General features: G+C 51.6%; 2 protein-coding genes and 2 non-coding genes across 7 annotated transcripts in view; all 4 read left to right on the top strand.

The window, feature by feature from the left end:
- The first annotated feature begins 119 nt into the window (after nucleotides 1-119).
- On the top strand, nucleotides 120-191 carry TRNAC-GCA (transfer RNA cysteine (anticodon GCA)). The gene has a single exon. It is a non-coding gene; the product is annotated as a tRNA-Cys (tRNA).
- Nucleotides 192-569: 378 nt separating this feature from the next.
- On the top strand, nucleotides 570-641 carry TRNAC-GCA (transfer RNA cysteine (anticodon GCA)). Its single transcript has one exon. It is a non-coding gene; the product is annotated as a tRNA-Cys (tRNA).
- A 941-nt stretch (nucleotides 642-1582) lies between these two features.
- CWC25 (CWC25 spliceosome associated protein homolog) lies at nucleotides 1583-8694 on the top strand. Its single transcript, XM_074561942.1, has 10 exons — nucleotides 1583-1827; nucleotides 2140-2312; nucleotides 2538-2774; nucleotides 3491-3560; nucleotides 4083-4210; nucleotides 4456-4525; nucleotides 5005-5195; nucleotides 5748-5834; nucleotides 6428-6589; nucleotides 7816-8694. Exons 1-10 carry the CDS (start codon nucleotides 1810-1812, stop codon nucleotides 7928-7930), a joined length of 1251 nt encoding a protein of 416 aa, XP_074418043.1. The 5' UTR covers nucleotides 1583-1809; the 3' UTR covers nucleotides 7931-8694.
- An 810-nt stretch (nucleotides 8695-9504) lies between these two features.
- Nucleotides 9505-12164, top strand: part of PIP4K2B (phosphatidylinositol-5-phosphate 4-kinase type 2 beta) — a 26236-nt gene continuing 23576 nt past the window's right edge. For all 4 annotated transcript variants that reach the window (XR_012584149.1, XR_012584148.1, XR_012584147.1 and 1 more), the window contains exon 1: nucleotides 9505-9767. Coding sequence is in view for 1 of the 4 variants with exons in the window: in XM_074561941.1 (XP_074418042.1) it covers nucleotides 9591-9767 (177 nt within the window). In the remaining 3 variants the exon portion in view is untranslated. The remainder of the gene's footprint in view (nucleotides 9768-12164) is intronic.

The raw sequence follows: 12164 nt of genomic DNA, 5'->3' as shown, positions 1-12164 counted from the left end.
GCATTTGAGTTTTGTACTTTCTGCAGCAAGATTTGCTTCCTGTGGAACAGAGGTGAGTGATTGGGGTAGAACATAATTTAAAATAGCTTTTTGTAGGTGATTTGAGGGTTATGCAGGTAGGGGGTATAGCTCAGTGGTAGAGCATTTGACTGCAGATCAAGAGGTCCCTGGTTCAACTCCAGGTGCCCCCTCTTTTCTTCTCCTTCAACCTTCCTTTTGCCAAAATTTCTCTCAGAAAGAAGGTGGAGAGCACTTCTTGGGCCTCGTGAGCTTGTGTTGTGTTGTGCCCTGAAGGTTGGTTTCTGAGCTTCAGCATTGAAGGTACTGAGGCCCTGACTGTTAGGAAACTGCAGGGGTTGTGCAGTGTGTGAGTAACTGCTCGCTGTCTGCATGTACTTGTCTCTGGTCTTGATTCTCTGCAGTAATTCTCTTAATTCTCTGTACCTTCCTTGGCAGGCACATGAAGAAGCCTGGGTGGGTGTCAAGTATGAGAATCAGAGCAGGGGATATAAAAACTTGTCTTGATATGTGAATGTTTTTAAAATCACCTTGTGACAGGTAAAAACCAAGGGGGTATAGCTCAGTGGTAGAGCATTTGACTGCAGATCAAGAGGTCCCTGGTTCAACTCCAGGTGCCCCCTCTTTAGCTGCTTTTTAGCCCTTTCTTCTTCCACAGTCTCCTCACAGACAGACTCTGGAGGCACTTTCTTAACCCCCTGAGGGTTTAGAAATCACTTGGTGGTCTTTGGCCAGGGATGAAATCAGACTTTGACATTTCTCCCTCTGCTCCTGAATACTGCACGTACACACAAAGAAGCTGGCCCTGCTGGTCTAGTTTTTCCTGTGTAAGTAATTGCTGTTAATTAAACAGTAAACAATGTGTATACTGCCTTTCTAGACAAGGGCATCTCTGCTGAAGTGTTTTCCCGAAGGGACCTGGGGCTGTGATGTATAAATCAGTGCGTGGTTGGGTTGCTGAATGAGAGCGCTGGTCTTGGGTACCTGTGTCCGCGTCCCCCCACCCCGGGGCTCGAACCGGAGACCCCCTGCCCCGCAGCCGGACGCGCTACCCCTGAGCTGCGCCCCGGCACGGGGCCGGGCGGGGGGGGCGGGGCTTGGCGGGAGGAGGTGGCGCAGGGGCAGCGCGCGGGGCCGGGAACCGGGAGGTCAGCGGTTCTAACCCGCCCCGGGCGCCGCCCCAGGCACCCACACCCCGCGGGGGGGCCCTTTCTACGTGCCGTCCCGCGGCAGCGCTTGGGCAGCGAACGCCGCCAGCCGGGACGGGCGCTCTGGAATTAGAACACCCTGTTACTGCGGTAATAACACCCCGACAGACTCGCCCCGTCAATCACCTCCTGTAACCGCCATGTGGAACTGCCCGGGAGGATTCGCTCGGGGTCGCCCCACGCCGAGCTGCGCCCCCGGGGATCGGCCACTGGCGTGCGAAAGGAGAGAAACCAACCTGCGGGCCCGGGCACCGCCCCACCGGGCCGCTCCGCAGGGTACCGGCGGGGCGGGGGGAGCCCCCTGCGCTCTACGCCGTTCAACCGGCTCCTTTTCCCGGAGGGCCACGCTAGTGCTGTAAATCTTTGCTTTTTCCTCACCGAACGGCTCCGGGAGTGGCGGCGGGGCCGGCTGTGCCTAACTGCGCCGCCCTCGCCCGGCATCTCGCCGGCTCCCCTCAGCGCCGCGGCGGAAGTGACGCCTGTGAACCGCGCCGGGCGGAAGAGGCGGCGGTGACGCGGCGCGTGTTGATGACGCCCGCGCAGGCCCGGTCGCCGCAGGGGAAGCGCTGTCCCGGCCGCCGCCATGGGGGGAGGCGACCTGGTGAGGAGGGGCCGGGGCCAGGGGGGCCGAGAGTCGCCCGCGGGGCTCCGGAGACTGTCGCGGGTGGGGACGGGCGCGTGGGGCGCGGGTTGTCCGTGGCCTTCCTCCGTGTCCGCCGGTGGCCGTCTGTGCGAGCGGGTGGCGGTGTTTCGGAAGCGATCGTGTCCCCTTCAGCGGGCGGGCCGCGGGCGAGCGCGGCTGTGAGCGGGGCCTTCCCTGTGGCCACTGGTGCGGGAAGGCCTGTAGGGACCCGCGGGCGGCGTTTGGCAGTGCTCTGTTAACGGTCCCGGTTCGGCCTCCCCTCTCCTGCAGAACTTGAAGAAGAGCTGGCACCCGCAGACCCTGCGCAATGTGGAGAAGGTGTGGAAAGCCGAGCAGAAGCATGAAGCCGAACGGAAGAAGATTGAGGAGCTGCAGCGGGAGCTGCAGGAGGAGCGAGCACGGGAGGAGATGCAGCGATACGCTGAGGACATGGGCACCGTCAGGTGAGGGGGTGCTGGTGGTACAGACTGGTAGTAACCAGCCCTGGCCGTCCTCTGGGGCCAAGCGCTGCCTGGTGGGGTGGTGTGGGCGCTCCCCGTGCCCCTGAGAGTGCCATGGGTTTAATGTCTGTGATGAGAAAACATTTCCACTCACCTTTATAAGCCAGTGCCTTAAAATGTAAATTCAGAACTGTGAGAAGGCAAATAAGACAGTCTTGTTTGCAATAGGAAAAGAGAAGAGAAGTTGGAGTGGATGTACCAGGGTCCTGGCGGCATGGTGAACAGAGAGGAATATCTTATGGGTCGCCCTGTGGACAAATACGTCTTTGAGAAAACGGAAGACAAGGATGCCGGCTGTTCCAATGAGACAGGACTTCTCCCGGGCTCCATTTTTGCCAAGTCGGGTGCCAATTCTGTCCTAGATATGGCAAACAAAATCCGGGAGGATCCACTTTTCATGATAAGGTACTAAATGTGGAGCTTAAAGCAGTAGTAGATGAAGCAAAGCATCAATATTAGCAACTCACTAAGAGCTGTCATTTATTTTTGTAAAGTCTTCTACTCTGTCTGTTCGTCAAAGCTGTGTCTGCCAGTTGGCCAGCTCCAGGCTGTAGGTGGCAGTCCCGGCCGCAGAGCGGTCACCGGCCACTTACATGACTAGTAGGGTTTTGGTTATGTGTTCTAGATACTGCACCGTAATGTCAACTAACATATTTGAGTCACTTTGCTGCTTTTAGATAATTTTGCTGACTTGGTTTCAAACCTAAGATTTTTTCACCTGAACAAGCTGATGATCTTCATATAGATCATCTAGCTGTAAGTTGGTAAATACATATAAATGCAAAGGTTGTTACTCTGCATTGATTCATCTCTACCAGCTCAGCTCACCTTTCTATGTGTATGTGAGTGTATCTGGTCTGCTCTCAGCGTTCAGGCGTTTATTAGCGTTGTTGGCAGGTTGATGGTGACAGAACAAATTCTTGTTTACCCTACTAGTTGCACTCTTAAGTGGAGAAGGAAAGGGTAGGCTCCTTCTTAGCTGGGTCTGTTTTGCTGAATGTACAAAACTTGCACGTTTTCCTGCTTTATGTGTTTTTAGAGCTTGCATTTGATTGGTATCTTTAATGAAAGTAGGATATTTTTAGTTGTTTGAAACTAGTACTGTTTTCTTCCTGCTTTAGAAAGAGGGAGGAGGAAAAGAAGAGAGAAGTTTTGAATAACCCTGTTAAAATGAAGAAAATCAAAGAATTGGTAAGTGTATCTCAGTACTCCTTTACAGATTCAAAGCACAGAATACACTGAACGAAGGGCAGAATCATGGGTCAAAATTAGTATCATTTAGATAAGGAGCTGAGTTCCATTTTCTGACTCCTTCACAGAAAAACAGAATAAATCCATCTTTCTATAGTCCTGATAGAATAGATCAGAGTTCCTTACCAGTCTCTCAGTGGGAATTAATTTTTCTTCCTTTCAAATTCAGTGTTATTTTACTCTTCGCACTCTTCTGGTCTGCTTTTTTTTTTAGCTAGTGATTGGTTGTTGCTTTAGTACTACAGAGTGGTTGCAGACATAGGATTTGACATGCACCGATACCAAACTGACACTAGGGAAGACTCCATTAAGCTCTTTAGTCTTGAGAGAGGACCTTGTTAAATGGTTTAGGTTTTGTTCCAGGAGCTTTTCCGCAGAGAACTCTTATTTTGCCTTGTGATACTGACTGCCCAAGTGTAGAGACGATAGTTGTTGCTAATGAAATGGTGTCTTGCTTTATAGCTGCAAAACAGTTTAGATAAAAAAGAGAAAAAGAAGAAGAAAGATAAGAAGAAGAAGCACAAGAAACATCGACGTCGCAGTTCTAGCAGTGAAAGTGACAGTAGTGATGAGGAGCGAAGCAAAAATAAGTATGTTTCAAGGTTTTGTAGTAAAAATACCATGTTTCCTGGTTAATTTGTTTGGGTTTTTTCATGTCTCTTTCTAATCCTGTCTGAGTTCTATCTTTCTAATTAACGTTCTTAATTTGTCTAAATGGTTCTATATGTTAATTCGGTATTTTTTCATCATTGAATTATTTTTATGACATTTTAATGTTAAAAAAATATTGTTGAATTTCATCTTCTTCAAAAGTACTATTCTGTTTTCTCTTCAGGTCTCAGAAGAGGATAAACAATTCCTCCTGGAAACCGACTCCTTTCAAAGTCCCAGGATATGGCTTACAAGTAAGTCCGTGTGTTTCGCACAGCTCTTTTAGTAGCAAGTGCCCTGAGTTAGGGAAGAGCAAGAGTTTTGGCAGTTTGTTCGAGACGCTTCAGCGGCCAGAAGAGGATTGTGAGGGGGGTGTGATATAATAAAGTTCAGATTCAATTTGGAGCTATCTAAGCCTTGAAAACAATGTTGTTCAGATCCTGGTAGGATTTTTGTCTGCTCTGAATTCAAGTTAAGTTTTATTCAGTTTCTCTTCAGCGTCACCCGTGTTCAAATACTCTGCTTGGCTGTCTTGGCAGTTTAGTTTACTGAACGTGATACAGAAATAATCTTTTTAGACACAGATGTTAATAAGAACCTAGGACATGAGGTAATTAAATGCAAACCACAATATACGCTCCTTCCTGCACTTAGCCTAGTCTGAGGTCTCTGCGGCCGTAGATTGTTGTTCTCTTATAAGACATCTCTCCTGAAAGACGCTTTTGAATTCCAGGTTAGAGACTCTGAGCAGAGCCACAGGTCCCGCAGCTCTCCAGCTGCCGGCCAGGAGAGGGCCCCCCACAAGCACCGGGATCGCTCCAGGTCCAGGAGCCATTCCCGCTCTCCTCAGAGACGCTCTAGCAGGAAGAATTCAGACCAGTCTGGATCCAGGGGGTCAAGATCTCCTTCTAGACACAGTAAACAGTGAGTGTGGCTGACTCGGATAACGTAAACCTGCTGGTGGGGCGGTTCTCTAGAATCAAAATCCCTCTTATTCAGTCTCCTTTGACCACTGTAGTGTCCTGGCCATATTATTTCTCAGCAGTGGGCGCGAAGGCAGCAGCTGTGCGGTTGCGCAAGAGTGCAGAAGCGCACAGGGTAGCTCCTGGAGGGCACGCGCTGTCTGCAATTGCACTCTTCGTTTGGGACACCCTTTAGGTATTGCTTACGAGTGTACTTGTTTTGGGCTAACGATTCTCCTTAAAAGGTGCCTATAACTGTTGAATTAGCTTTACTAAATGCTGATAAAATCAGGCACCAAGTATTTATTGTTTACGGATGAAATAATTAAAACTGAGTAAAAATAGATGGAAAATTACAGTATGTTAAGAGTCATTAGAATCTGTTTTCCAAGTGGACAGGTCCTGCAGTTACAGGGGATGTCTTGGTTTCAGAATGTATAAAAAAAATCCAGGGAGAGTTGAGAGGTATGATAATGTTCATCTGTCCTAAAAAGAGGGTATTTCTGGGTTACAGACACAGCAATCGAGAAGAGAAAGGGAGAGCTAGAAGCCCTTCCCCTAAAAAGAGCTATCGACGACAGCATACTCCGGGTTACACGAGGTAAGCAACATCTTGTTCCTGGGCTTTTGGACGGAGGTTTCCCTGGTGGTTGTGAAACAGCTGGGTGTAATCTATGAACCAAATTTTATTCCATTAACGGAAATAGATTGGATCGGATGTCCAGAAAGTCAGGCAGAGTCCGAAAGAGCTCGGTTTGGTGCTCTTGAGCTTGATTGTTAGTTAACACCTTGGACGGGTTCCCAAACCGACTCACGTGGTTCTGGTTCTCCATGTGTCTCGCATCACTGTGCAAGGCAGTGATGTGAAGTCAGTCTTTGTCCCACGGACTGTTAACTAGAAGCATTCTGTTTCACTGTCCTTGGGAAAATATGACCTTGACAGCATCATCTTGCCAGTCAATTAAAAACAAAAAGGCTGAAAAGAGGAGGGAAGCAGACTTTTTCTGAGGGTGTGGTAAAGCAGAACATTTAGACATGTACATACAAGCTTTGCTGATTGGCTACCAAAGAAAAAACCATGTTAAACACCCCTAATTTCAGGGATTGTAAATCATCTTAAAGAATGGAAAGCAGGAGGAGGGTGGGGCCCAGCATGTTGTCGATTCACAGCAGTGATGTTTTCTACCCAAACAGAAAGATCTCTCCAGAGGAACTAGAGCGTAAACGCCAGGAAATGATGGAAAATGCCAAGTGGCGGGAAGAGGAGAGAGCGAACAACCTCCGAAAACACCAAAAGGAGGAGGAGCTGGAGCGAGAGCTGGAGAAACTCGACTCCCGAGATGGGAAGTTCTTCCAGTGAGTGTCTTTTATTATCTGCTTTTTCATTCAAGGGAAATACAGGCCACAGCTTCTCAGGAGTGAGTGATGGCCTCAGCGTTTGAGATGTTTCAGATTATGGTATAAGATCCATCTCTGCTGTGTTGTACAGTAGAACCAGTGACATCTGCTGTTCCCAGACTCTGTTCTTAACCCAGAAGATAGAAATTTCTATGATGGCCTTGGTGGTCAGACTCAGAAACCAGCGATCAGATATTTTTTGCCATCCTGTAGAAAGCCCTAGTAGTGTTTTACAGGCAGATAATAAAAAGTTCTAGTTTTAGGAGCTTGCAACAGTTTTAGGCCTGCAAGTCCCCTGGGAGTCTGTGTGCCAAGAGCTTGGGGGACAGAAACCTGTGCTCAACACGAAATAAGACCAAGTGGTCACTTACAGTCCCTTGTGCACGTGGCAGGTAAAGGAAATTGGAGCGGCACAAGGTCTTCCAGATCCTATGGCCGTGTTGTGTGTTTTGGAGCTGCTGTAGCACAGTATTTTCCAGGCTCTATTAATTAATCAGAGGAGAAAGCATGCCTAATTCCTGAAGCTGCCCAGAAGTGGGATCACATGAGGGTGGCTTAAAATCACAATAGATTTTCTCCATGAGCAAATGGAGACAGATTTTTGTGTGTTTCCCTGTGCAGAAGCAACTGGTTGGGCTGCCAAACTTTGCGTTGATTGGCGTGTTGTTTGAAGAGGGAGATGGACATGAGGAGGTGGTTCAGAAAAGCACAGCAGTGTGATCTGAAGCAGTAAAAGAAAGTGAGCGGTCACAAGGATCCCTTCTCTCTCCTGTGCTGTCGTAGTCTTTTACAGCATGAGCTCCGGCATTCGGGTTCCCAGAGGGCCGCTGCCCTCGGTTCAGGAACACATTGCTTTTCCCTCGTTTGCTTCACAGAAAGCAATCAAGTCCCCTGTGACGGATGCGTTTGTAATTAACAGTTAGTTATATTTGGAAGGTGGAAGAGGCTGGAGAGCTACTGAAAATATATTTCTAAGCACTGACCTTAAATAAGGCATTGAATCTGTTACAAGCCAAACTCAAAGGTATTCAGTTCTTTCAGTGCAGACTTGAATAGGAAATGATCGGCTGTTTTCTCTGTTAGATGAATTTAGGTAGGTGACTCGGGGATGGTGAATCCTGCTAGAAACGGCATAATGTTTGGAAGGAGATTCTGATTTCTTTCTTTGGTTTAATTTTCTGCAGTCGCTTAAAACTCGAGAGTGCATCTACTTCCACCCTAGAAGACCGGGTGAAACGCAATATCCACTCCCTTCAAAGGACTCCCGTTGCCTTGGAAAAAAACTTTATGCAGAGATGAAACTTGTTCTTCCTCGGCTCCTGTGCAGGAGTTAAATGGACACTTACTCCCAGAGGTGAGAGACCTCCAGCACAGGCTCACTGCTCTCTCCAGACACAGTTACCGTCTCCCAGAGCAGCGCTGGATTCCTGTGCTGCAGCCCACAGCGCGTTCTGGACTTCTGGCATTGTGAATACATTTATAATGAGTATGACTGTGCAAGCAAACCTTTGCTGGAGAACTCGTGAGCCTTTGTATTCTGTTTTTAACATATTGCCAGATCTCTTCCTTCTCTCTCCACCTTGAGTGGGTATCATCTTTGTATATTGTTATTACCAAACTATGCCAGGTGGTAACTGCTTTCTACACTGGGCAGATTGTCCGAGCTCTTTATAGACAGAGCCATAGACCTATTTTTGTTAGTTCTTAAAAATCAAAGCAGAACAAAATCACACGTGAGTTAATTTCATGGAAGCTGATAAAGCTACACGAGTAAGGGACAAAATCCTGTTCAGTGTGGTCCCTGTGCCAGGCGTGGGCTGGGAGGGTGACATTGGACGGGACTGGGAAATATTTGTAGCCGTTATTTGGTCACACACAGATTTCCACTGTGTTTGACCCAAAGGGAAGAAGGGGGATGAGCAGAGCAGAACCCGATCGGCAAATATTTCTCTGAGATTTTTGTAATGTAAGTAGTGTGTATATGTACAGCAGTGTAGATCTTATATGTACAGCAGTGTACATCTTACTATTTTTTTTTTTTAAATTAAGACACTTTACTGTCATTTTCAGATGTTCTTTGTGGCTTTTGGAAGTGGGAGGGGCGGGGGCACCCTCCCCCCCGCCACAGGGGAGGTTCCGAGGGCCCCGGGGGGGATGTCACGGGCAGCAGCGGCCCCGTTCCCCGTTGATGCCGGCCCGAAAGACCCGGCCCCAGTGCCCGGTGCTGCCTCCGGGGGGGTCCCGGCCCCGCTCCTCGCCCTTTAAACGGCGGCCCGTGACGTGCGGAGCAGCCCATTCATAATTCCAGGCGCCTCGCCGCTTATTGGCCCGTTCAGAGCGGGGCGTGGCCTGAGGCGGGCGCGTCACTCCAACTGGGCGAGACCATCTCCGGGAAGAGGAGAAGGGAGGGGCGTTTGCTTTCCCCCTCTCCCTCTCTCCGGCCCTTTCCGTTGCCCCGTCTCTCAGCCCCGGCCGTGCTACGCTCCTCCCTGTTCCCGCCGCAGGTTGAACCGGGGCGAGCCGGCGGCCAGCGCCGCGCTCCCGTTCCCGGGGCTCCCCCCCCGCCCCCGTCCTCTGCGAGGAGGTGGTACCTCCCGCTCCCCACCTCCTCAGCCCTCCGCCATCTTGGCGCCTCCTCAGAGCGGGGCCGGAGCGGGCTCGGCAGGCGGCGGCGGCGGCTCCTCCTCAGCGGTGGAGCGAACCACCGCGGGGGCGGGGTGGGGGAGGCGGGGACGGCACCACTGCGGCGGGAGGGGGGTGTGGACACGGCCAGCGAGGGGGAAGCTAACGGGCCGGGCCGGACCAACGGGCAGGGGCTGACAGGGCCGGGCGGGACCACTGGGGGAGGGGGGGCGGGGGGGCGTGGGCCGGGCCGGGCGGAACCATGCGAAGGCGCTGGTAGGGGGGGAGCCCGGGGGAGGGGGGTCGGTCCGGCTCCCGGTGCCGGTCCGGGTCCGCCATGGCCTCGAACTGCGCTGGGGGCTCGTCGGCGGGGGGCGTCGGGGCGGCGCTGGGCTCGGCCCTCAGCGCCAGCAAGACCAAGACCAAGAAGAAACACTTCGTGTGCCAGAAGGTGAAGCTGTTCCGGGCCTCGGAGCCGCTGCTCAGCGTCCTCATGTGGGGGGCCAACCACACGGTGAGCGGGCCCTCCTTCCCCTTGGGTCCCGGACCTCCCCAGCCCCTCGGGACGGAGCCCTCGCCCCCCTCACACCGGGCCCTTCCCCTCAGCGAGCGCCCTCCCCCGCCCCGGATCGGGCCCTTCCCCGCTCTCCCTCAGGCGGGGCCTCTTCCCGCCCCCCTCAGAGCAGGGCCCTCGCCCCCCGCATCGGGCTCTACCCCCCACTCCCACTGTCCCCCGAAATCGCAGCCTTCCCTCCCCCTGGCGTCCGATCCCTAATCCGGGTCCTTCCCTGTATTCCTGCTCCCAGGGCACGCCGGTGTCAAGCTCGTCCCGCTGGCCCGGCGGGTGCCCGCCCTGTGAGGAGACACTCCCCCCACCCCCCTCTCCATGGGGTCTGTGTGTCCCTGGCCCCGGTGGTGTCTTTCTCCTGGGGCACCTTCCCCACAGCGTCCCCATCTCTGGGCGGTTTGGGGTCCCCCCCGGGCCAGGGTGTCCCTCCCAGCCATCGCCGTCCTCATGCCTGGGGTGGCTTTTGGCTCCTCTTTGCCCCTCACACCCGCCCGTCTGCCTCCATCCTCTTCCCCAACACCCTCTTTCCCAGGACAGGGGAGGGGGAGTGATGCCATTTTGGTTTGCATCCCTTTGTGTGGGGTGCTGTTGCCCTGGCACACCCCCTCGCTGGCACCAGAGGCCCTGAGGACACCCGTTGGACACCCACAGCGCTGTCCCGTGTCACAGCCCCTGGCTTTCCCGCTCAGGGCAGGCCCTGTGGCCCCGTTACGGTGTGGGGACTCCCACGTGTCACAACCCCGAGGTCCCACGCGCACGGTGACCGTCCTGTTCCTCAGTTGCCTGTGTGAGGACAATTCCGTACGTCTCTCATCTCCGTCCCAAAGTACAAAAGGGTCTTTTGGCCCCATCTGTCCAACCTTGTCTCCATCTACCAGGACTCAGGCCGTGTATGTCCCCTGGGCTCTGCCTCAGTTTCTCTGGGTAGTGGTTGGTGCAAGTCTTAGGAGGGAGGTGGGAGACGGTCCCTTGGAAATGTCTGCGATGGCTCGACTCTAATCCATCTCCTTTGGAGGTTCCTAAGACTATCTTTATGTTTTTTCTCTGGAAACTTCTTCCTCGTCTGTGATGGCAGGCATAAATGTGGTGCTGGAAAGGACTGATTTACCACTGCTCTCGTGGATGTGGGTAATGGATGCTGTTCTAGGAGAACATTCAGGTGGTCAAAGAATTTGTAAACCTCATCTCTTCCTAAATTAATATTCTTTTAGGCCTCAAAACCACCTTTTTCTCCAGTGAATTAGTGGATGCGTGGATGTTTCATAGAGAGTGAAAGGGATTTAGGCTTAATCTTTGCAGAAACAAATAACACGCACACAGAAAAAAAATAATTAAAATTGCGTTTCTAGCTTGCCTGATGATGGAGTGAAAGCTTCCAAATGTAGTTCAACACGGCGCTGTCTTTCTGAGTCAAAGGATATTCCAAGTGCTTGCTGCTCAGAGCCTTGCCCAGGAAGCAGGATAATGAATTTAATCAGGCTTTGATCAGTGGTGCTCTTAGGAGCCCTGAAGAAATGGAAATTGGTGGGATTCTTCTGAGTTTCATCTGTGGCCTCTTAGGGAGAGTTGTTGCTCGGTGGCAATTAGCTTTTTTTTCTTTTTTTTTTTTTTTTTTTTGTCTTGTAGCTGTCTGGGTACTGGGAATCTGGCAGCTTTTTTAGGCACTGTATTGGGACAGTATAACTTTTGGAGAACTTGGCTGTGAAATATTTAGGCAAAGGGAGGAAGGCAAGCTGGCAGTTCCGTATGAGCACTAAGCTAGTAATGAGATTGTATCGGACATGTGTTATGAAGAAATTGCTGCCAGAAAGGAGGACGGTATCCAGAGAGGCTGGGAAGGGGGTTAGAAAATTTCATCTGCGACCTCGTCGCCCTTGGACAGGCATCCAGGATTTCCCAACAAATTCCTGCTGGTTGCTTTTCCTCCACCTCTCTGCCACTGATCTCTGTCTGCGTTTGGGTGAGTCTCGTGAGTGCCTGCGAGGGTCGGTGATGGTGTGACCGTGCTGTAGAGCAGGCTGCGGGCTGAGGTGGCTTTGTTTGCTCATCCCGATCTGAGCCTGGGAGATGATGTTGGTGCCATGGTTATATGGGAAGTGGAATTGCTTACGTACCTCCAGCAGGTGGGTATGGACAGTTTAGAAATATTTTCAGGAGTGTCTTTGGACTTTGTTAGAAATCTTATGTTTGTTTGTTTGGGTTTTTTTTTAATGTTTGGCTTCTGAACCACGGTTTTACAGGGAGGGATGAATCCCGTGTCCGTGGAGCCTTGCCTGGGGATCCCTGCGGTAGGAGGGGGAGAAAACTGCTATCAGCACAAACCATGAGACTGTGCCAGGAAGA

Source organism: Larus michahellis, chromosome 18, assembly GCF_964199755.1.
Source record: "Larus michahellis chromosome 18, bLarMic1.1, whole genome shotgun sequence".
Taxonomy (NCBI): domain Eukaryota; kingdom Metazoa; phylum Chordata; class Aves; order Charadriiformes; family Laridae; genus Larus; species Larus michahellis.
The sequence above is the reverse complement of the archived record's forward strand: the minus strand, read 5'-3'. Positions and strand labels throughout refer to the sequence as shown.